Consider the following 23,536-nt stretch of genomic DNA (forward strand, 5'->3'; position numbering starts at 1 on the left):
CTCGTCCTCTCTATCGCTTTCTCGTCCTCTCTATCGCTTTCTCTACCTCTCTATCGCTTTCTCTTCCTCTCTATCGCTTTCTCTACCTCTCTATCGCTTTCTCGTCCTCTCTATCGCTTTCTCGTCCTCTCTATCGCTTTCTCTACCTCTCTATCGCATTCTCTTCCTCCATTTCTTTCCTCTCTCTTGTCTCTCATTTTGCTCAATCTCCTTTTATATAATTCCCTATTTCTCGTTCTCACATTTTAATGTTTTCTCCATCTCTTTCTCTCACTCAGCTATTATTCTCGTCTAGCAATAATATTCTATTATAATATCAAACTTCAGATCTTCAACATGTCTTTCCATCCTAATCAAATCGTCCGGCCTAAATTACTGCCCGGTCATTTGTATATAACCATAGAAAACATCGTATTTGGACATAATTTCCACATTTACTGTGCTATCAAACTATATGGCTTAAATAAATCTCCCATTTTTCTTATCATTAATATTATGTCTTCTTTCCTCTGTGTGGGCAGTCCAAACATTCACCTATTAAACCATGGGTCATTAATGCTTAAACATGTCCTCTACTCTCCAATGGTGTCTCATATGAATTCCACAGGCCCAGTGTGTCTGTTTATGTGTGTGTCTGCCTCAAGGGGCATCACGTCCACCTACATCACTCCAAACTGTGTGTGTGTGTGGTGAGAAAGAGAAACATAGAGAGGTCATTCCCTCAAGGTCTTCCCTCTCCCCTCTCTTACTGTACTCTCCCCTCTCTTACTGTACTCTCCCCTCTCTTACTGTACGCTCCCCTCTCTTACTGTACTCTCCCCTCTCTTACTGTACTCTCCCCTCTCTTACTGTACTCTCCCCTCTCTTACTGTACTCTCCCCTCTCTTACTGTACTCTCCCCTCTCTCTCTCTCCCTCTGTCCCAGCCTTCCTCTGTCCCAGCCTTCCTCTGTCCCAGCCTTCCTCTGAGTTTTCCATGGTACTCTGTGTCCCAGCCTTCCTCTGAGTTTTCCATGGGACTCTGTGTCCCAGCCTTCCTCTGAGTTTTCCATGGGACTCTGTGTCCCAGCCTTCCTCTGAGTTTTCCATGGGACTCCGTGTCCCAGCCTTCCTCTGAGTTTTCCATGGTACTCTGTGTCCCAGCCTTCCTCTGAGTTTTCCATGGTGCTCTGTGTCCCAGCCTTCCTCTGAGTTTTCCATGGGACTCTGTGTCCCTCTGTGCCTGGAACATGCACCTTTTAACCAACATTCCAATTTAAACTAAATGAAAAGGAATGGATCGAGGTGTGGTTCTACAATATTTTGGTCTACAGTTGTTTTGTGGCTGTGTCATCTTGGTTTTTGGAGCAAAATGACAAAAGTAGACTGACTGCCTGAGTGTCTTGACACTTCTGTTATCAGATAGGAGGTTTGTGGAACTTTGTATTGACACTGCTGTTATCATCAGATAGGAAGTTTGTAGTTATCTCTAGCTATTATACCAGGGCTCTGCTGAGCAGAGAGAGGATTGTGAGTTAGCCCTCTAAGTTGGTGCACATTGAGTTTTCTGCCCAAGCACTACACAGCTGATTCAGGTAACCTTCTTATCGTCATGTTGGGATCATTTGAAACAGCTGTGTAGTGCTAGGGCAAAAACCACATGCTCCCAGGGGGGCCACAGGACCCAGTTTGAGAACCCCTCTTCTAAGAGAATTCAGTTAAACTGGCTCTCCCTTTCTCCATCTCTTTCTCAATAACCCTCTATATCTCTCTCTCTGTCTCTCTCTTTGTTGATATCCCTCCATATCTGTCTCTCTCTTTTTCTCTCTTTGTTGATATCCCTCTATCTCAGTCTCTCTCTTTTTCTCTCTTTGTAGATATCCCTCCATATCTCAGTCTCTCTCTTTTTCTCTCTTTGTTGATATCCCTCTATCTCAGTCTCTCTTTTTCTCTCTTTAATATAATAATAATAATAATATATGCCATTTAGCAGACGCTTTTATCCAAAGCGACTTACAGTCATGTGTGCATACATTCTACGTATGGGTGGTCCCGGGGATCGAACCCACTACCCTGGCGTTACAAGCGCCATGCTCTACCAACTGAGCTACAGAAGGACCACTCTTTGTTGATATCCCTCCATATCTCAGTCTCTTCTTTTTCTCTCTTTGTTGATATCCCTCCATATCTGTCTCTCTCTTTTTCTCTCTTTGTTGATATCCCTCCATATCGATCCCCGGGACCACCCATACGTAGAATGTATGCACACATGACTGTAAGTCGCTTTGGATAAAAGCGTCTGCTAAATGGCATATATTATTATTATTATTATTATATCTCAGTCTCTCTCTTTTTCTCTCTTTGTTGATATCCCTCCATATCTCTCTCTGTTTCTCTCTTTGTTGTTATCCCTCCATATCTCTCTCTGTTTCTCTCTTTGTTGATATCCCTCCATATCTCTTTCTGTTTCTCTCTTTGTTGATATCCCTCCATATCTCTCTCTGTTTCTCTCTTTGTTGTTATCCCTCCATATCTCTCTCTGTTTCTCTCTTTGTTGATATCCCTCCATATCTCTCTCTGTTTCTCTCTTTGTTGATATCCCTCCATATCTCTCTCTGTTTCTCTCTTTGTTGTTATCCCTCCATATCTCTCTCTGTTTCTCTCTTTGTTGTTATCCCTCCATATCGATCCCCGGGACCACCCATACGTAGAATGTATGCACACATGACTGTAAGTCGCTTTGGATAAAAGCGTCTGCTAAATGGCATATATTATTATTATTATTATTATATCTCAGTCTCTCTCTTTTTCTCTCTTTGTTGATATCCCTCCATATCTCTCTCTGTTTCTCTCTTTGTTGTTATCCCTCCATATCTCTCTCTGTTTCTCTCTTTGTTGATATCCCTCCATATCTCTTTCTGTTTCTCTCTTTGTTGATATCCCTCCATATCTCTCTCTGTTTCTCTCTTTGTTGTTATCCCTCCATATCTCTCTCTGTTTCTCTCTTTGTTGATATCCCTCCATATCTCTCTCTGTTTCTCTCTTTGTTGATATCCCTCCATATCTCTCTCTGTTTCTCTCTTTGTTGTTATCCCTCCATATCTCTCTCTGTTTCTCTCTTTGTTGTTATCCCTCCATATCGATCCCCGGGACCACCCATACGTAGAATGTATGCACACATGACTGTAAGTCGCTTTGGATAAAAGCGTCTGCTAAATGGCATTTATTATTATTATTATATCTCAGTCTCTCTCTTTTTCTCTCTTTGTTGATATCCCTCCATATCTCAGTCTCTCTCTTTTTCTGTCTTTGTTGATATCCCTCCATATTTCTCTCTGTTTCTCTCTTTGTTGATATCCCTCCATATCTCTCTCTGTTTCTCTCTTTGTTGATATCCCTCCATATCTCTCTCTGTTTCTCTCTTTGTTGATATCCCTCCATATCTCTCTCTGTTTCTCTGTTGATATCCCTCCATATCTCTTGTTGATATATCCCTCCATATCTCTCTCTGTTTCTCTCTTTGTTGATATCCCTCCATATCTCTCTCTGTTTCTCTCTTTGTTGATATCCCTCCATATCTCTCTCTGTTTCTCTCTTTGTTGATATCCCTCCATATCTCTCTCTGTTTCTCTCTTTGTTGATATCCCTCCATATCTCTCTCTGTTTCTCTCTTTGTTGATATCCCTCCATATCTCTCTCTGTTTCTCTCTTTGTTGATATCCCTCCATATCTCAGTCTCTCTCTTTTTCTCTCTTTGTTGATATCCCTCCATATCTCTCTCTGTTTCTCTCTTTGTTGATATCCCTCCATATCTCTTGTTTCTCTCTTTGTTGATATCCCTCCATATCTCTCTCTGTTTCTCTCTTTGTTGTTATCCCTCCATATCTCTCTCTGTTTCTCTCTTTGTTGATATCCCTCCATATCTCTCTCTGTTTCTCTCTTTGTTGATATCCCTCCATATCTCTCTCTCTTTGTTGTTATCCCTCCATATCTGTTTCTCTCTTTGTTGATATCCCTCCATATCTCTCTCTGTTTCTCTCTTTGTTGATATCCCTCCATATCTCTCTCTGTTTCTCTCTTTGTTGATATCCCTCCATATCTCTCTCTGTTTCTCTTGTTGATATCCCTCCATATCTCTCTCTGTTTCTCTCTTTGTTGATATCCCTCCATATCCATATCCCTCCATATCTCTCTCTGTTTCTCTCTTTGTTGATATCCCTCCATATCTCTCTCTGTTTCTCTCTTTGTTGATATCCCTCCATATCTCTCTCTGTTTCTCTCTTTGTTGATATCCCTCCATATCTCTCTCTGTTTCTCTCTTTGTTGATATCCCTCCATATCTCTCTCTGTTTCTCTCTTTGTTGATATCCCTCCATATCTCTCTCTGTTTCTCTCTTTGTTGATATCCCTCCATATCTCTCCGTCTCTCTTTGTTGTTATCCCTCCATATCTCTCTCTGTTTCTCTCTTTGTTGATATCCCTCCATATCTCTCTCTGTTTCTCTCTTTGTTGATATCCCTCCATATCTCTCTCTGTTTCTCTCTTTGTTCCCTCCATATCTCTCTCCATCCCTCCATTCTCTCTGTTTCTCTCTTTGTTGATATCCCTCCATATCTCTCTCTGTTTCTCTCTTTGTTGATATCCCTCCATATCTCTCTCTGTTTCTCTCTTTGTTGATATCCCTCCATATCTCTCTCTGTTTCTCTCTTTGTTGATATCCCTCCATATCTCTCTCTGTTTCTCTCTTTGTTGATATCCCTCCATATCTCTCTCTGTTTCTCTCTTTGTTGATATCCCTCCATATCTCTCTCTGTTTCTCTCTTTGTTGATATCCCTCCATATCTCTCTCTGTTTCTCTCTTTGTTGATATCCCTCCATATCTCTCTCTGTTTCTCTCTTTTGTTGATATCCCTCCATATCTCTCTCTGTTTCTCTCTTTGTTGATATCCCTCCATATCCCTCCTGTTTCTCTCTTTGTTGATATCTCCATATCTCTCTGTTTCTCTCTTTGTTGTTATCCCTCCATATCTCTCTCTATCCTTTGTTGATATCCCTCCATATCTCTCTCTGTTTCTCTCTTTGTTGATATCCCTCCATATCTCTCTCTCTCTCTTTGTTGTTATCCCTCCATATCTCTCTCTGTTTCTCTCTTTGTTGATATCCCTCCATATCTCTCTCTCTCTCTTTGTTGATATCCCTCCATATCTCAGTCTCTCTCTTTTTCTCTCTTTGTTGATATCCCTCCATATCTCTCTCTGTTTCTCTCTTTGTTGATATCCCTCCATATCTCTCTCTGTTTCTCTCTTTGTTGTTATCCCTCCATATCTCTCTCGGTTTCTCTCTTTGTTGATATCCCTCCATATCTCTCTCTGTTTCTCTCTTTGTTGATATCCCTCCATATCTCTCTCTGTTTCTCTCTTTGTTGATATCCCTCCATATCTCTCTCTGTTTCTCTCTTTGTTGATATCCCTCCATATCTCTCTCTGTTTCTCTCTTTGTTGATATCCCTCCATATCTCAGTCTCTCTCTGTTTCTCTCTTTGTTGATATCCCTCCATATCTCTCAGTCTCTCTTTGTTGATATCCCTCCAGCTCTCTCTCTCTTTTTCTCTCTTTGTTGAAATCCCTCCATCTCTCTCTCTCTCTCTGTCTCTTTGTTGATAACCCTCCATATCTCTCTCTCTGTCTCTTTGTTGATAACCCTCCATATATATCTCTCTCTCTTTGTTGATAACCCTCCATATCTCTCTCTCTGTCTCTTTGTTGATAACCCTCCATATATATCTCTCTCTCTTTGTTGATAACCCTCCATATCTCTCTCTCTGTCTCTTTGTTGATAACCCTCCATATCTATCTCTCTCTCTTTGTTGATAACCCTCCATATCTCTCTCTCTGTCTCTTTGTTGATAACCCTCCATATCTCTCTCTCTCTCTCTCTTTGTTGATAACCCTCCATATCTATCTCTCTCTTGTTGATAACCCTCCATATCTCTTTCTCTGTCTCTTTGTTGATAACCCTCCATATCTATCTATCTCTCTTTGTTGATAACCCTCCATATCTATCTATCTCTCTTTGTTGATAACCCTCCATATCTATCTATCTCTCTTTGTTGATAACCCTCCATATCTATCTATCTCTCTTTGTTGATAACCCTCCATATCTCTCTCTCTGTCTCTCTCTTTGTTGATATCCCTCCATATCTCTCTCTGTCTCTTTGTTGATATCCCTCCATATCTCTCTCTCTCTCTCTGTCTCTTTGTTGATATCCCTCCATATCTCTCTCTCTCTCTCTGTCTCTTTGTTGATATCCCTCCATATCTCTCTCTCTCTCTCTGTCTCTTTGTTGATATCCCTCCATATCTCTCTCTCTCTCTGTCTCTTTGTTGATATCCCTCCATATCTCTCTCTCTCTCTGTCTCTTTGTTGAAATCCCTCCATATCTCTCTCTCTCTCTCTGTCTCTTTGTTGAAATCCCTCCATATCTCTCTCTCTCTCTCTGTCTCTTTGTTGAAATCCCTCCATATCTCTCTCTCTCTGTCTCTTTGTTGAAATCCCTCCATATCTCTCTCTCTCTGTCTCTTTGTTGAAATCCCTCCATATCTCTCTCTCTCTGTCTCTTTGTTGATATCCCTCCATATCTCTCTCTCTCTTTGTTGATAACCCTCCATATCTCTCTCTCTCTCTCTCTCTTTGTTGACATCCCTCCATATCTCTCTCTCTCTCTCTGTCTCTTTGTTGATATATCTCCATATCTCATTTTCTCTCTTTGTTGATATCTCTCCATATCTCTCTCTGTCTCTTTGTTGATATCCCTCCATATCTCTCTCTCTCTCTCTGTCTCTTTGTTGATATCTCTCCATATCTCTCTCTGTCTCTCTTTGTTGATATCCCTCCATATCTCTCTCTCTCTCTCTGTCTCTTTGTTGATATATCTCCATATCTCATTTTCTCTCTTTGTTGATATCTCTCCATATCTCTCTCTGTCTCTCTTTGTTGATATCCCTCCATATCTCTCTCTCTCTCTCTGTCTCTTTGTTGATATCTCTCCATATCTCTCTCTGTCTCTCTTTGTTGATATCCCTCCATATCTCTCTCTGTCTCTTTGTTGATATATCTCCATATCTCATTTTCTCTCTTTGTTGATATCTCTCCATATCTCTCTCTGTCTCTCTTTGTTGATATCCCTCCATATCTCTCTCTGTCTCTCTTTGTTGATATCCCTCCATATCTCTCTCCTCTTTCAGACCCAGTCTTTAAATATTTGGGCTTACAGCAATGGTCTATGTAGTAGTTAAGTGAGGTATTTGTTTTGTGGATGAAAGAGCTCTATTTGAGGTGAAAGTGTTTCTGTGTTGCGCTTTGTGATTCGGTTGAGGGTGCATCACATCCAAGCTCTGCATGGTGCAATAAAGACCTGTTAAAACCTGCCTCTCTCTCTCTCTCTCTCTCTCTCTGCCTCTCTCTCTTTCTCTCTCTCTCCCTCTCTCTCTACCTCTCTGCCTCCCTCTCTACCTCTCTCTCTCTCTACCTCTCTCTCTCTCTCTCTCTCTCTCTCTCTCTCTCTCTCTCTCTCTCTCTCTCTCTCTCTCTCTACCTCTCTCTCTCTCTCTCTCTCTCTCTCTCTCTCTCTCTCTCTCTCTACCTCTCTCTCTCTCTCTACTCTCTCTCTCTCTACCTCTCTCTCTCTCTACCTCTCTCTCTCTCTCTCTCTCTACTCTCTCTCTCTCTCTCTCTCTCTCTCTCTCTCTCCTCTCTCTCTCTCTCTCTACCTCTCTCTCTCTCTCTCTCTCTCTCCTCTCTCTCTCTCTCTCTCTCTCTCTCTCTCTCTCTCTCTCTCTCTCTCTCTCTCTCTCTCTCTCTCTACTTCTCTACCTCCACAGAGGGAGATAGTGCCGTCCACGCGCCTGGCTGTCATTCCCCCGGCCTTCAGCACTCGGACCCTGGCTGCACAAGCCACTGAGTACACCTTCGCCTACATCCAGGTCCCACAAGATGTAAGTTTTGTACAAACAGACACATGCATACAGTGGCTTGCGAAAGTATTCACCCCCTTGGCATTTTTCCTATTTTGTTGCCTTACAACCTGGAATTAAAATAGATTTTTTTTCAGTTTCAACTGTTCTGCGTTGTTATTATTATTTGACCATGCTGGTCATTTATGAACATTTGAACATCTTGGCCATGTTCTGTTATAATCTCCACCCGGCACAGCCAGAATAGGACTGGCCACCCCACATAGCCTGGTTCCTCTCTAGGTTTCTTCCTAGGTTTTGGCCTTTCTATGGAGTTTTTCCTAGCCACCGTGCTTCTACACCTGCATTGCTTGCTGTTTGGGGTTTTAGGCTATATAAATGTTTTGCATCTTCAAGTGGTAGGCATGCTGTGTAAATCAAATGATACTACAAACCTCCCAAAAAATCTAATCAAATTAAATGTATTTTAAAAAATCAAATCAAATGTATTTATATATATATATATATAAATCAAATAAAATGTATATATCTCTCTCACTCATAGCTAAGATCAAAACACATGGTTTGTCTGAGTGGGGATCACATAGCTAAGATCAAAACACATGGTTTGTCTGAGTGGGGATCACATAGCTAAGATCAAAACACATGGTTTGTCTGAGTGGGGATCACATAGCTAAGATCAAAACACATGGTTTGTCTGAGTGGGGATCACATAGCTAAGATCAAAACACATGGTTTGTCTGAGTGGGGATCACATAGCTAAGATCAAAACACATGGTTTGTCTGAGTGGGGATCACATAGCTAAGATCAAAACACATGGTTTGTCTGAGTGGGGATCACATAGCTAAGATCAAAACACATGGTTTGTCTGAGTGGGGATCACATAGCTAAGATCAACACACTTGGTTTGGTCTGAACTGAAAAGGTATTTTTTTACATCTGTCTAAGCTTAGTGTGTGTCCTAGCCTAGGATGTCTATTTTTGTGATTCTGGTGTGTGTGTCCATGCGTGTGTTTGTAATGTGTGTGTCCTTACCCAATATTAGTTTATTTTCGAGTGTGTGTCTGGGTTCAAGGTGTGTGTGCTGTCCCCTCTCCACTGAGTCAGTGTGAAGCTGCAGCAGGGTGATGTGGGCCATCTGTCCGCCCAGGCCTCAGCCTCACCTCCACTCTCTACAGCTGACACAGCTCTCTACCTCGCTCTCCCCCTTTTTCTCTCTGCCCCTTTGTCTTTCTACCGCTCTTTCATTTGATCTGTCTTTTTCACCATTTCCCTTTATCTACCTCCCTCTTTCTGGCTCTTTTATTTCTCTCTCTCTCTCTACCTCTGTTGGCTCTTGTTTGGTTCCTGTTTTCTTTATTCTATTCAATTCAATTCAAGGGGCTTTATTGGAATGGGAAAATATGTTAACATTGCCAAAGCAAATGTTTTCTTTATCTCAGGTGTACTTACCCATCTTCTTTATATCCTCTCTCTCTCTCAGCTAATATTTCTCTCCTCTCTTCTGTCCCTAAATCTCTGGTCAGATCTCTCCCTCTCAATCTCTCTTGCATTCCTCTCCCTCTCAATCTCTTGCTCTCTCTCTCCCTCTCAATCTCTCTTAATCTCCCTCTTGCTCTCTCTCTCACTCTCAATCTCTGTCCTTCTCAATCTCTCTTGCTCTCCCTCTCTCTCGCTTTCTCTCCCTCTCAATCTCTCTTGCGCTCTCCCTCTGCCTCTCAATCTATCTTGCTCTCTCCCTCTCCCTCTCAATCTATCTTGCTCTCTCCCTCTCAATCTATCTTGCTCTCTCCCTCTCCCTCTCAATCTATCTTGCTCTCTCCCTCTCAATCTCTCTTGCTCTGTTTTTTTCCTCTTCCCTCCCTTTTCCTCTTCCCTCTCTCTCTGGGCCTGTTACTAGTGGTGACAGCGTTTCTCCCCAGATGTCCTCTCTGCCCTGCCACCTGGAGTAGAGAGGGTGCTGCCTGGTCTCTCAATCACCTGCTGTGACTCAAACTGGCCAGTGGCCACACAGACAGAAACACACATACTGTCCGTCAGTCATTCACTAAGACACATATTCTTATTAATAGATGCATATACTTTAAACATATATAATACATTCTCCTCTGTTAGCATTTATAGTTGAATGCATAGTTATGACCATCCACACACTGGTCCATTTCAGGCGCATGCTAGTACTAACCTTGTTACAGTGTCCTGTCCCACTCAGCAGAAGGCCCTGTTAGTGTCCTGTCCCACTCAGCAGAAGGCCCTGTTAGTGTCCTGTCCCACTCAGCAGAAGGCCCTCATTCATATTGCATATCCCCACCCTGTCCCCTTGGCTCTCTCTCCTCCTCTCTCTTTCTCCCTCTATCCGTCTCTCTCACCACCTCTCCCTCCCTCTCTCGCCCTGAGCTCCCCCTATCAGTCTCTCTCACCACCTCTCCCTCCCTCTCTCGCCCTGAGCTCCCCCTATCAGTCTCTCTCACCACCTCTCCCTCCCTCTCTCGCCCTGAGCTCCCCTATCAGTCTCTCTCACCACCTCTCCCTCCCTCTCTCGCCCTGAGCTCCCCCTATCAGTCTCTCTCACCACCTCTCCCTCCCTCTCTCGCCCTGAGCTCCCTCTATCAGTCTCTCTCACCACCTCTCCCTCCCTCTCTCGCCCTGAGCTCCCTCTATCCGTCTCTCTCACCACCTCTCCCTCCCTCTCTCGCCCTGAGCTCCCTCTATCAGTCTCTCTCACCACCTCTCCCTCCCTCTCTCGCCCTGAGCTCCCTCTATCCGTCTCTCTCACCACCTCTCCCTCCCTCTCTCGCCCTGAGCTCCCTCTATCAGTCTCTCTCACCACCTCTCCCTCCCTCTCTCGCCCTGAGCTCCCCCTATCCGTCTCTCTCACCACCTCTCCCTCCCTCTCTCGCCCTGAGCTCCCCCTATCCGTGTCTCTCACCACCTCTCCCTCCCTCTCTCGCCCTGAGCTCCCCCTATCAGTCTGTCTCACCACCTCTCCCTCCCTCTCTCGCCCTGAGCTCCCTCTATCCGTCTCTCTCACCACCTCTCCCTCCCTCTCTCGCCCTGAGCTCCCCCTATCAGTCTGTCTCACCACCTCTCCCTCCCTCTCTCGCCCTGAGCTCCCTCTATCCGTCTCTCTCACCACCTCTCCCTCCCTCTCTCGCCCTGAGCTCCCCCTATCCGTCTCTCTCACCACCTCTCCCTCCCTCTCTCGCCCTGAGCTCCCCCGCGGAGTGTGAGACAAGCTGACCACAGGAAGAAGAAGAAACAAAAAGCCCCCCAGTTTTCCCCCTTGAACACTCAGCATCCCTCTCCACACATACACACACAGAGACACACACCACATTCACACCCCAAGGGCAGCTTGTTCGGGGGTTGCCATGGAGACGGGACCAGGGCAAAGAGGAAGGAGAGCAAGCGAGAGGGACAGAGCAATGATGAATGGGGAATGTTGGGGTGTACTCAATTGATCCCTGTTTTTTAAAGCCATGGCGGGGCGTGTCTTATGGCTCCTCAATACTCCTAATTGGCTTCCTTGTCTTGCTCTCTGAGCACAATATGAGTCCCTTTTATTAGAGGGCTAAAGATTTCAGGATAAACTGTTCCGGCTCAACAGCCTCCAGCAGGGTGACCTAACCCCTTGACCTCCCCTCTCCTCCTCTTCCACCCCCGTTAGGAGGATGCGCGTGCTGACGTGGTGGACAGCCTGGTGCGGGACATCCAGAACACCCAGTGTCTCCTCAACGTGGAGCACAGCGGCGTCACCTGCCCCCACGTCACACTGCAGTTCGCCGACTCCAAGGACGACGTGGGCCTCAGCCTGGTCAAGGAGGGCATGGTCATGGTGGACGTGCGGAAAGAGAAGCACCTGCAGAAAATGGTAGGAAAATTGCCGCCTTGGCGGAATTCGAAGAGTGAAATGAAAGTTATGTTTACCTTAAGTTTTCAGTTTTATAATGACTTTATCAGGGCACTATGGCCAAAACAGATGTGTTTTATGTACCAGGGCTAGCATTGGGCCAAATGTATTGGCGTTAGAGTTGAGAAAACGTTACGCTGACATGTGCCAGACGTTTTCAGGTCATAGTGACTTTGTCAGGGCCAAAACATGATACTGGGTGACAGTGTATGTGACTGGCTGGCTGTGAAGGGTCTAGTCTATTTCAACAAGGCTGTTTGCCTCACGCTACCATGCTAACAGGTCAGTGTTTTTGTTATGAATAAGTGCTAGCATGTGGCTAAATGCTGACGTGTTTAGTAATCCAAAATGAAGACCGATCTGAAGCGATGCATCTCTCAATGCATCTCTCCCAGCAGGACAGGCTCCTGTGACGGCGGCCATTTTGTAATGTCATGAAGTGCAGCTCGTTTGCCTTCCCTCATTATGCTAATTCAGCTGGCAGACTCAAAGCCTCTCTGTAAATGAAAGATAAAGGCACAAAACTGAAATATTTATTCCTGGCGCAATTACCGCTCCTACACGCCCCGACATTATTCCACTCTGTCATTTAGGTACAAAGTGGCACACACACGTTCACACACAAAGACACAGAAATGGGCTCACCGGTCAGAACACAAACACTCATAAACATATGAATGCACACCCACACAGAATGTTATACTTAATCACCCTCGTTTCCCTATACCACCACTAAAGTTTTACAACCCATTGGAAGACACTTATTCAGCCCACGTCAGTCAATAAGTAACTGTATAGTGTGTATTTGTCGCCAGGGAGCTCACCTTTGACCTCTTTGGGCCACTGAGACTGTAAACAGTATTGTGTTGAAACGACCCACTGGAACAGAGTCAGAGCAGTGATTAAAACCCAGCTGTCCACTGAAACAGGCTGATAGAGCCATGCAGTCTGAACCCTGCTGTCCACTGAAACAGGCTGATAGAGCCATGCAGTCTGAACCCTGCTGTCCACTGAAACAGGCTAATAGAGCCATGCCGTCTGAACCCTGCTGTCCACTGAAACAGGCTGATAGAGCCATGCCGTCTGAACCCTGCTGTCCACTGAAACAGGCTGGATAGAGCCATGCAGTCTGAATCCTGCTGTCCATTGAAACAGGCTGATAGAGCCATGCAGTCTGAACCCTGCTGTCCACTGAAACAGGCTAATAGAGCCATGCAGTCTGAACCCTGCTGTCCACTGAAACAGGCTGATAGAGCCATGCAGTCTGAACCCTGCTGTCCATTGAAACAGGCTGATAGAGCCATGCAGTCTGAACCCTGCTGTCCATTGAAACAGGCTGATAGAGCCATGCAGTCTGAACCCTGCTGTCCATTGAAACAGGCTGATAGAGCCATGCAGTCTGAACCCTGCTGTCCATTGAAACAGGCTGATAGAGCCATGCAGTCTGAACCCTGCTGTCCATTGAAACAGGCTGATAGAGCCATGCAGTCTGAATCCTGCTGTCCATTGAAACAGGCTGATAGAGCCATGCAGTCTGAATCCTGCTGTCCATTGAAACAGGCTGATAGAGCCATGCAGTCTGAACCCTGCTGTCCATTGAAACAGGCTGATAGAGCCATGCAGTCTGAACCCTGCTGTCCATTGAAACAGGCTGATAGAGCCATGCAGTCTGAACCCTGCTGTCCATTGAAACAGGCTGATAGAGCCATGCAGTCTGAACCCTGCTGTCCATTGAAACAGGCTGATAGAGCCATGCAGTCTGAACCCTGCTGTCCATTGAAACAGGCTGATAGAGCCATGCAGTCTGAACCCTGCTGTCCATTGAAACAGGCTGATAGAGCCATGCAGTGTGTCAGGCCTGTTTGTCTTGTGCTGGTCATGTCCCCTGTGCTGCTCCCTCTGAAACGATGCAGCCTGTTCAGACTGGGGTGTGAAGGCTCTGGGTGCTCTTTCATTGATATAGTCTAAAGTGGTATAGTTTTAATAGTCTTAGAGGGGAGGGGGCTAGACAGGTGAAAGCACCCTGAAGGCCTTCTACCTTATCACTTTAAAGTCCCCCTGGCAAACAGAGCTCCTCTGTCAGTGAAAGACTGACCACTAACTGAGCTCAGCTTCCATTTCCTCAAACAGCCTTTATTTTGAAATGTTTCAAGCTGGAATGCTTAGTGGTGAAACTCCCACGTCCGTTTGTGATATTACAACAACAAACACAGTTTTTTCCCACCTGACATCATTGTATTCCAGATGACAAATTGATGTTCTCAGGCGCTGGTCTTGTTTCATAGAGGAGAGGGGGATTTGTTAGATTTATTTGAAGGGAAACTCTGTTTGTTTTCTGGATATGCCCTGTAGCAAATGGACAACACACTTAAGCATTGTCCTTGCAATAAATATAGACAATATAAGTATAATCATAAATGTATTTCCCTGCTGCTATTATTGTTGAGAGAAAAAGAGGGAGGTCGATAGAGAGGAGAGAACGACAGAGAATGGGGGATGGATAAATATAGAGAGAGGGATAGATATATAGAGAGAGGGGAAAATAATGGAGAGAGTGAGGGATAGATATAGAGAGAGAGGGGAAAATAATGGAGAGAGTGAGGGATAGATATAGAGAGAGAGGGGAAAATAATGGAGAGAGTGAGGGATAGATATAGAGAGAGAGGGGAAAATAATGGAGAGAGTGAGGGATAGATATAGAGAGAGAGGGGAAAATGATGGAGAGAGTGAGGCATAGATATAGAGAGAGAGGGGAAAATAATGGAGAGAGTGAGGGATAGATATAGAGAGAGAGGGGAAAATAATGGAGAGAGTGAGGGATAGATATAGAGAGAGAGGGGAAATAATGGAGAGAGTGAGGGATAGATATAGAGAGAGAGGGGAAAAAAATGGAGAGAGTGAGGGATAGATATAGAGAGAAAGGGGAAAATAATGGAGAGAGTGAGGGATAGATGTAGAGAGAGAGGGGAAAATAATGGAGAGAGTGAGGGATAGATATAGAGAGAGAGGGGAAAATAATGGAGAGAGTGAGGGATAGATATAGAGAGAGAGGGGAAAATAATGGAGAGAGTGAGGGATAGATATAGAGAGAGAGGGGAAAATAATGGAGAGAGTGAGGGATAGATATAGAGAGAGAGGGGAAAATAATGGAGAGAGTGAGGGATAGATATAGAGAGAGAGGGGAAAATAATGGAGAGAGTGAGGGATAGATATAGAGAGAGAGGGGAAAATAATGGAGAGAGTGAGGGATAGATATAGAGAGAGAGGGGAAAATAATGGAGAGAGTGAGGGATAGATATAGAGAGAGAGGGGAAATAATGGAGAGAGTGAGGGATAGATATAGAGAGAGAGGGGAAAAAATGGAGAGAGTGAGGGATAGATATAGAGAGAGAGGGGAAAATAATGGAGAGAGTGAGGGATAGATGTAGAGAGAGAGGGGAAAATAATGGAGAGAGTGAGGGATAGATATAGAGAGAGAGGGGAAAATAATGGAGAGAGTGAGGGATAGATATAGAGAGAGAGGGGAAAATAATGGAGAGAGTGAGGGATAGATATAGAGAGAGAGGGGAAAATAATGGAGAGAGTGAGGGATAGATATAGAGAGAGAGGGGAAATAATGGAGAGAGTGAGGGATAGATATAGAGAGAGAGGGGAAAATAATGGAGAGAGTGAGGGATAGATATAGAGAGAGAGGGGAAAATAATGGAGAGAGTGAGGGATAGATATAGATAGAGAGGGGAAAATAATGGAGAGAGTGAGAGGGATAGATAGAGAGAGAGGGGAAAATAATGGAGAGAGTGAGAGGGATAGATAGAGAGAGAGGAGAAAATGGAGAGAGTGAGAGGGATAGATAGAGAGAGAGGAGAAAATGGAGAGAGTGAGAGGGATAGATAGAGAGAGAGAGGAGAACATGGAGAGAGTGAGGGGGATAGATATATGGAGAGAGTGAGAGGGATAGATAGAGAGGAGAAAATGGAGAGAGTGAGAGGGATAGATAGAGAGAGAGGAGAAAATGGAGAGAGTGAGAGGGATAGATAGAGAGAGAGAGGAGAACATGGAGAGAGTGAGGGGGATAGATATATGGAGAGAGTGAGAGGGATAGATAGAGAGGAGAAAATGGAGAGAGTGAGAGGGATAGATAGAGAGAGAGGAGAAAATGGAGAGAGTGAGAGGGATAGATAGAGAGAGAGAGGAGAACATGGAGAGAGTGAGGGGGATAGATATATGGAGAGGGTGAGAGGGATAGATAGAGAGGAGAAAATGGAGAGAGCGGTGGGGATAGAGAGTGAGAGAGAGAGCAGGCAGGAGCCAGCCAGAGGAGGTGTGGAGGGGAAGATAAAGAGCTGAGATGGGGAGAGAGAGAGCAGGCAGGAGCCATCCAGAGGAGGTGTGGAGGGGAAGATAAAGAGCTGAGATGGGGAGAGAGAGAGCAGGCAGGAGCCATCCAGAGGAGGTGTGGAGGGGAAGATAAAGAGCTGAGATAGGGAGAGAGAGAGCAGGCAGGAGCCATCCAGAGGAGGTGTGGAGGGGAAGATAAAGAGCTGAGATAGGGAGAGAGAGAGAGAAGGCAGGAGCCAGCCAGAGGAGGTGTGGAGGGGAAGATAAAGAGCTGAGATAGGGAGAGTGCGGTCTGAGTCAGGCGCAGTAAAACCAGGCATGCATCACTGCAGGGCCAGAGTGGCTAACTTTAAGAGCGCAGAGCCGTGACGGGCAGTTAGCTAGAGGCCCCCCAACACAGAGGACTAGCTGAAGAGCCCACACACGTTATTGCATAGGCTTGTTGTTGATTAGTATTCGGCCTACACAGTAATACATAGAAATGATGGTATTACTATAGAAATAGGATTACCATTTTATGGATATTACATCAATACATAGTGATGACATAGACATATATGTATATTCACAGGTATTACATTTCATATCAGAGGTTAGTATGTTATTGCATATCAGGTTTCTACAGCATCAAAACAGCCGTCTGTTTGCTTTAGTGCAGTCATGGATCTGGAATACATCTCAGGTGTATTGCATTGGCTAATGTGTGATCAAATGAAAGCTACTGGCCTGCATATTGTCAATGATTAATGACACAGCATCGGCTTATGGCTTATTACATACAAACACATATTGCTGGGCATTGATATTCCACGAGGACATAGCTGGTATTCATCCAGACTGGATCACACACTCCTGTCACACATCATATGTACACACACACACAGTATCTAACTGAGATAATAATCATTCAGACTGGATCACACACTCCTGTCACACATCATGTGTACACACACAGTATATTACTGAGCTCATATTCATTCAGACTGGATCACACACATTCCTGTCACACATCATGTGTACACACACACACACACACACACACACACACACACACACACACACACACACACACACACACACACACACACACACACACACACACACACACACACACACACACACACACACACACACACACACACACACACACACACACACACACACAGTATCTAACTGAGATAATATTCATTCAGACTGGATCACACACTCCTGTCACACATCATGTGTACACACACACACACACACAGTATCTTACTGAGATAATATTCATTCAAACTGGATCACACACTCCTGTACCTCTCACTGGTGGTACTGTAGTAGAGCTCAACAGTGTATCCAGATAGAACATCACCCTCCCAAGCTACTCTACTGTCTTGAGTTTGAGTTTATTTTATTTTTACAGGGACAGTGCACATTAATCAACTTTTCAGTAAAAGTGCTGGTTTTAGCCAACCGGCTCATTTTCAACCGCAGTCCCTTGGCAGCAAAACAATTACAATATAGACAATCATTGAGCAGTGAGCACACGTAGAGCAACATAGGACAACCAAGACACAGCATGCAGACAGAGAAACATAGGACAAGCAGCACGAAGACAGAGCAACATAGGACACGCAAGACACAGCACACAGCCAGAGAAACATAGGACAAGCAAGACACAGCATACAGACAGAGCAACATAGGACAAGCAAGACACAGCACGCAGACAGAGCAACATATGACAAGCAAGACACAGCATGCAGACAGAGCAATATATGACAAGCAAGACGCAGCACGCAGACAGAGCAACAGGACAAAAAGCAGCAAGACACAGCATACAGACAGAGCAACATAGAACAAGCAGCACGCAGACAGAGCAACATAGGACAAGGAAGACGCAGCATGCAGACAGAGAAACATAGGACAAGCAAGACACAGCACGCAGCCAGAGAAACATAGGACAAGCAAGACACAGCATACAGACAGAGCAACATAGGACAAGCAAGACACAGCACGCAGACAGAGCAACATATGACAAGCAAGACACAGCACGCAGACAGAGCAACATAGGACAAGCAAGACACAGCATGCAGACAGAGCAACATAGGACAAGCAAGACACAGCATGCAGACAGAGCAACATAGGACAAGCAAGACACAGCACGCAGACAGAGAAACATAGGACAAGCAAGACACAGCACGCAGACAGAGAAACATAGGACAAGCAAGACACAGCATGCAGACAGAGAAACATAGGACAGGCAAGACACAGCATGCAGACAAAACAACATAGGACAAAACGCAGCAAGACAAATTTCATAAAAGCAACCGTGTTTCCACACCTCACAAGCTACAGACAACAGACAACATGGAAAGCGGCAACACACAGCTAGGGACCATGTTCACAAATCTGATTGACCTTTAGCCAGGTCTTCATGCATTTTGTGAACGTGTGATATGTGGTGCAGTTATGTGTGTCTGATGGCAGTGTATTCCAGACATGGGAAGCTCTCACAGAGAAAGCAGATGTATTAAAGGTGCTTTTCCTTAAGGGAACTATACAGTCACCTCTCATGGCAGACCTTGTGGATCTGCTGCCATATGTTTGGGTTTTCTGTTTCACAAAAATACTGAGTGGAGGGGGAGCCAGGCCATTTAGGATCTTGAATACAAGACATGCATCGGTATATTGCACAAGATTTTCCCAACTCAGGAGCTCATGCTTTCAGGGGATGTAACAGTGATTATGGCTATTGGGCTTCCTATCAAGCCCTTTGAGAGCCTGTTTGTAGACAGACTGAATGGGTTTTAATGTTGTACAGCAAGCTTGGCCCCAACTAGTCAAGCAGTATATTATGTGGGGGAGTATCATAGATTTGAAGTACCTCTGTAGTCAAACAATTCCGTATAAAACGGAAATTAGCTAGGTTCAATTTGGTTATTTGAATGACCTTTTTCACCTGCTTTTTAAAAGAGAGGTTGAAATCAAGTATGATGCCAAGGTACTTAAAATCAGAATCCACCTGGAGCTTCTCCCCTGATACATAGACATCTGGCTCAATAGCATCTGTTGCCCTCTTTGTGAAGAACATGCAGACAGTTTTTTTCACATTGAGATGCAAACATGAGTCACTGAGCCACTTTGTAACTTGGACCATTACAGTAGTGAGTTCTTGTGCAGCTTGTTGTTTGCTCTTTTTGCATATATCACTGTATCATCTGCATACATTTGAACTTCAGACCCAGTACAGACAGAATGCAGATCATTAATGTACAGGCTGAACAGGAGGGGCCCCAGTATTGACCCTTGGGGCACACCCACATCATAGCTAAGAGTGGGCGACAGCTCATTGCTCAATCTGAAACAGAGTTCTGCCTTCGAGGTATGATTTCTTCCATCTCAAGGCATCAGGGGAAAAGTTGAACTTGGACAATTTTGTGATGAGAACCTCATGGTTAACAGTATCAAAAGCCTTCCTTAGGCCCAGAAACACAGTCCCAACAATGCCCCCTTTGTCCATTTTGGACTTCACATTTTCCTGAAGAAAGAATTTGGTCGTTTCTGTGGAGTGTTTCACTCTGAAGCCAAACTACATGGAGTGTAATGTGAAGGGGCTGTTGTTGAGGTGGGCAATCAGTTATTCTGCTACACACTTTTCAATAACCTTTGACACCACAGGTAGAATACTAATGGGCCTGTAGTTACTCACGTCAGCAGGGTCACCCGATTTAAAGATGGCCGTTATTATGGCTGACTTCCAAACCCTTGGAAACACCCCGAGACCAATAGATGTGTTGGTGACCTTAGTAATGGGCCAATGAGTGACTCTTTGTATTTAAGAAAGGTAGAGTTCAGCCCAAACACATTCTTGGCTTTAGAATTATTTAGTGAGCTAATCACCTTGTTCACCTCTGACTCAGAAACCTCCCTTATGATGAAGACAGGTTGAGCGTCATTCACAAGCACTGAGCCCAAGAAACCAGGGGAGGGGTTCTGTGTCAGAACCCTGACAGAGTCAATAAAGTAGGAATAAAAGGCTGTTGCTATTTTGGCTGCATCCCGTGTTAGATTGTTATTCACCATGATTTCTAGTCTTTTTGCAATGTTACTATGGTCTTTCCCTGTTAACCTTTTTAGATTCTCGCAGATCAATTTAGAATTCCCCTTTGCTTCACCAATTATGTTAATAGAAAAGTTTGCCTTGGCCTGTCTGATTTCTTTCATCACCTTATTTCCCAACATGGTAAACTTACATCTGTCATGCTCTAATTTGGATCTTAGGGCTATTTTTAGAGCATAATCTTGTTCTTTCAGTTTCCATATTTCTCCATTTAGCCAAGGAAGAGTGCTCTTTTGGCCAGGTTTGGATTTGATTTTCTTTAGGAAGCCATTTATTGTCATCTGGATTGTGGATAGAAAAACCTGACTATCAGCTTCCACGTCTGTATAGGACAAGAGATCATTCCAGTTAATTCCCTTAATTGCGTTTTCAAAATAGTTTAATTCACTCTTCGGTATTCATAGTTGTCCGGCTTTCCAACAGTAGAGAGGTTAAACCTGCTCTTAGACAGCTTTCTGGCTATAAGTGTCAGATTATGATCAGATAGCCCAGTAACCATATTGAATGATTTAGTCACTCTCTCTGGTTTATTACTGAACACCAAATCAACCTGTGTTTTAGAGCAACAAGTCACCCTGGTTGGCCCTTTAACTAGCAGTGTAAGGTCAAAGGTATTAGTGATCCGTTTGAGGGTTTTCCTACAACACTTGTCATCACATTAAGATGACCTCTTTCCCAAAGTCACATTCCCTAAGCATGTTATTAAACTGATCAAAAAACACACTCGGGGTGGAAGGTGGCCTATACATTCCAATAAGGGAATTGGACATTTGGGGAGACAGTGTAACGTTCAGGCCGATACATTCTAGTTCATTATCACATGACCACTCAATTTGTTTACATCGGATATGTTCTTTAATGTAAATCATCACACCCCCTCCTCTTCCTTCAATCCTGTCTCTCCTGAAAACATTGTAGCCAGGCACAATCACAGCAGCATATGGAGAGTGTTTATGTGTTTATGGAGCCATGTCTCTGAGAGGTGGAAGTCAAGGTTGGAGTCTGTGAGTAGATGTTGAATTTGATCACTTTTTGGAATGACATTAGGAATGTTCAAGTGCCCCCCTAGTAGTCCCTTGGGCTTAGCTCGTGGGTCCCAGATGACTCAAGAGGGATTGACACGTTGAAAAAAGTTAAATGTTCTGTGTTTTCTGACGGCTGGGTTTAGGCTGTTTTGTTTAGTTTTGATTAGGGGCAGTTCGGTGGCGTAATTAACAATCCCTCCCGCCTGCACTGGATGCGGGGAACTAATTAAAACAGCTTGCGTACCAGAAGCAGAGTCGGGGATCGCATATAGCGACTTGGGTATGTTTGAAGAGTCCAAATCTATCCTGGAGCCGGGTGAGTCGAGAGAAACCATGGGACCATGGCACTCTCCCACTTCCCCAGCGGCGACGATCAGTGGACGAGGCCATCCACTGCTTTCCACTCCGGTGAGTATGGCTGGCTCGGTGATGTTTGGCCCAGAGTTGAGTTGCACATCACCGCAGGAGGGTAGTGAACAGGTAGTTTAACAGTTTCCGATAAATGTTGGACTTGTTTGTTACGCCTAAGAGGTTCAGTAGAATAGGGAGCGAGATAGACTTGGTCATTATTCAGAACATTATGGTATGCTGTGTACTGTCCACTCCCGTGGAACGTGAACCAGTGTGTTTGGTGTTGATATTCTCTGGCAGTAGATTTGTGTCATCCCAGCAAGGACGCACTGAGATTATAAGTAGAGCAGCTACATAACTGACGATCATGGCAAAGTACTGGAAATAAAACACATAATTGAGCTTTAACTCTTTGCATGAGTTACTTGGCTGGGGTCGGATTACACCTGATGGTTTAGATAAAATAACTGCATTTGAATGAGAAGCGGCACCTGCCGCACCACCCTGTCTTCCGTCCTCCATTATCCTGTTAAGGTTAGGAGATGTCATCCCAAGCTACTCTAGTGTCGGGTGGAGATTGTGAGAGTGTGTCAGGCTGAAGAGCAGGTGAATGCAGACAGGAGGCAGTCTGTATGAACTGCTGAACTCTCTCCTTTCATATCCTGAAATGAGTCAGGAACTCCCTGTAGAATTCACTAACTCCAACAGCTTTGGCAGGGCCGACGGCTGGTACTCCCCCTTAGTGTGTGTGTGTGTTAGGCTATCACACACACACTCAGACACACATACATACACACACCTCCTCCGCCGGTCATTGCCTCAGAGCCTTAAGCCATGTGGTGTGTGTGGCAGGGTGATGGAGAATATGCCTTCCCCTCCTCTCTCTCCTCCTGTCTCCGCTCTCTCTCAAGCCTTCTCCCCTCAGGCATGATGGCATGGGAGGCCATCTTTAGGGAGAGCTCTGGCACTAACCCCCCCTACTCTGTCGGGCTAGAGTGGCACTCTGCCACCCCTGGCACACCCCCACCCGCACACTGAGCGCTCACTCGTTCCTCCCATCCCTTTTAATGTCTCTCTCACTTCCTCTTTCCATTTGCTCTCCCACCCTCTCTCTCCATCCATCTCTCCTATGCTCACCTTCTCTCTGCCTCTCCATCTTCCCGTCTCTCGCTCGACCTCCCCTTCTCCATTTTCCTTCTCATCCATCTCTCTCTTCTCCTAGTCCTGTCTCTTCTTCCATCCCTCTCTCTTCTCCTAGTCCTGTCTCTTCTTCCATCCCTCTCTCTTCTCCTAGTCCTGTCTCTTCTTCCATCCCTCTCTCTTCTCCTAGTCCTGTCTCTTCTTCCATCCCTCTCTCTTCTCCTAGTCCTGTCTCTTCTTCCATCCCTCTCTCTTCTCCTAGTCCTGTCTCTTCTTCCATCCCTCTCTCTTCTCCTAGTCCTGTCTCTTCTTCCATCCCTCTCTCTTCTCCTAGTCCTGTCTCTTCTTCCATCCCTCTCTCTTCTCCTAGTCCTGTCTCTTCTTCCATCCCCCTCTCTTCTCCTAGTCCTGTCTCTTCTTCCATCCCTCTCTCTTCTCCTAGTCCTGTCTCTTCTTCCATCCCTCTCTCTTCTCCGAGTCCTGTCTCTTCTTCCATCCCTCTCTCTTCTCCTAGTCCTGTCTCTTCTTCCATCCCTCTCTCTTCTCCTAGTCCCGTCTCTTCTTCCATCCCTCTCTCTTCTCCTAGTCCCGTCTCTTCTTCCATCCCTCTCTCTTCTCCTTGTCCTGTCTCTTCTTCCATCCCTCTCTCTTCTCCTAGTCCTGTCTCTTCTTCCATCCCTCTCTCTTCTCCTAGTCCCGTCTCTTCTTCCATCCCTCTCTT

At 45.0% G+C, this 23,536-nt stretch overlaps 1 protein-coding gene across 1 annotated transcript in view; it reads left to right on the top strand.

Moving 5' to 3' along the window:
* Positions 1 to 23,536, top strand: part of snd1 (staphylococcal nuclease and tudor domain containing 1) — a 326,061-nt gene that overhangs the window by 283,855 nt on the left and 18,670 nt on the right. Inside the window, exons 21-22 of the mRNA XM_046328833.1 lie at positions 7,859 to 7,972; positions 11,620 to 11,823. Of these exons, the coding sequence (XP_046184789.1) occupies positions 7,859 to 7,972; positions 11,620 to 11,823 (318 nt within the window). The remainder of the gene's footprint in view (positions 1 to 7,858; positions 7,973 to 11,619; positions 11,824 to 23,536) is intronic.

Source organism: Oncorhynchus gorbuscha, linkage group LG25 (genome assembly GCF_021184085.1).
Source record: "Oncorhynchus gorbuscha isolate QuinsamMale2020 ecotype Even-year linkage group LG25, OgorEven_v1.0, whole genome shotgun sequence".
NCBI lineage: Eukaryota > Metazoa > Chordata > Actinopteri > Salmoniformes > Salmonidae > Oncorhynchus > Oncorhynchus gorbuscha.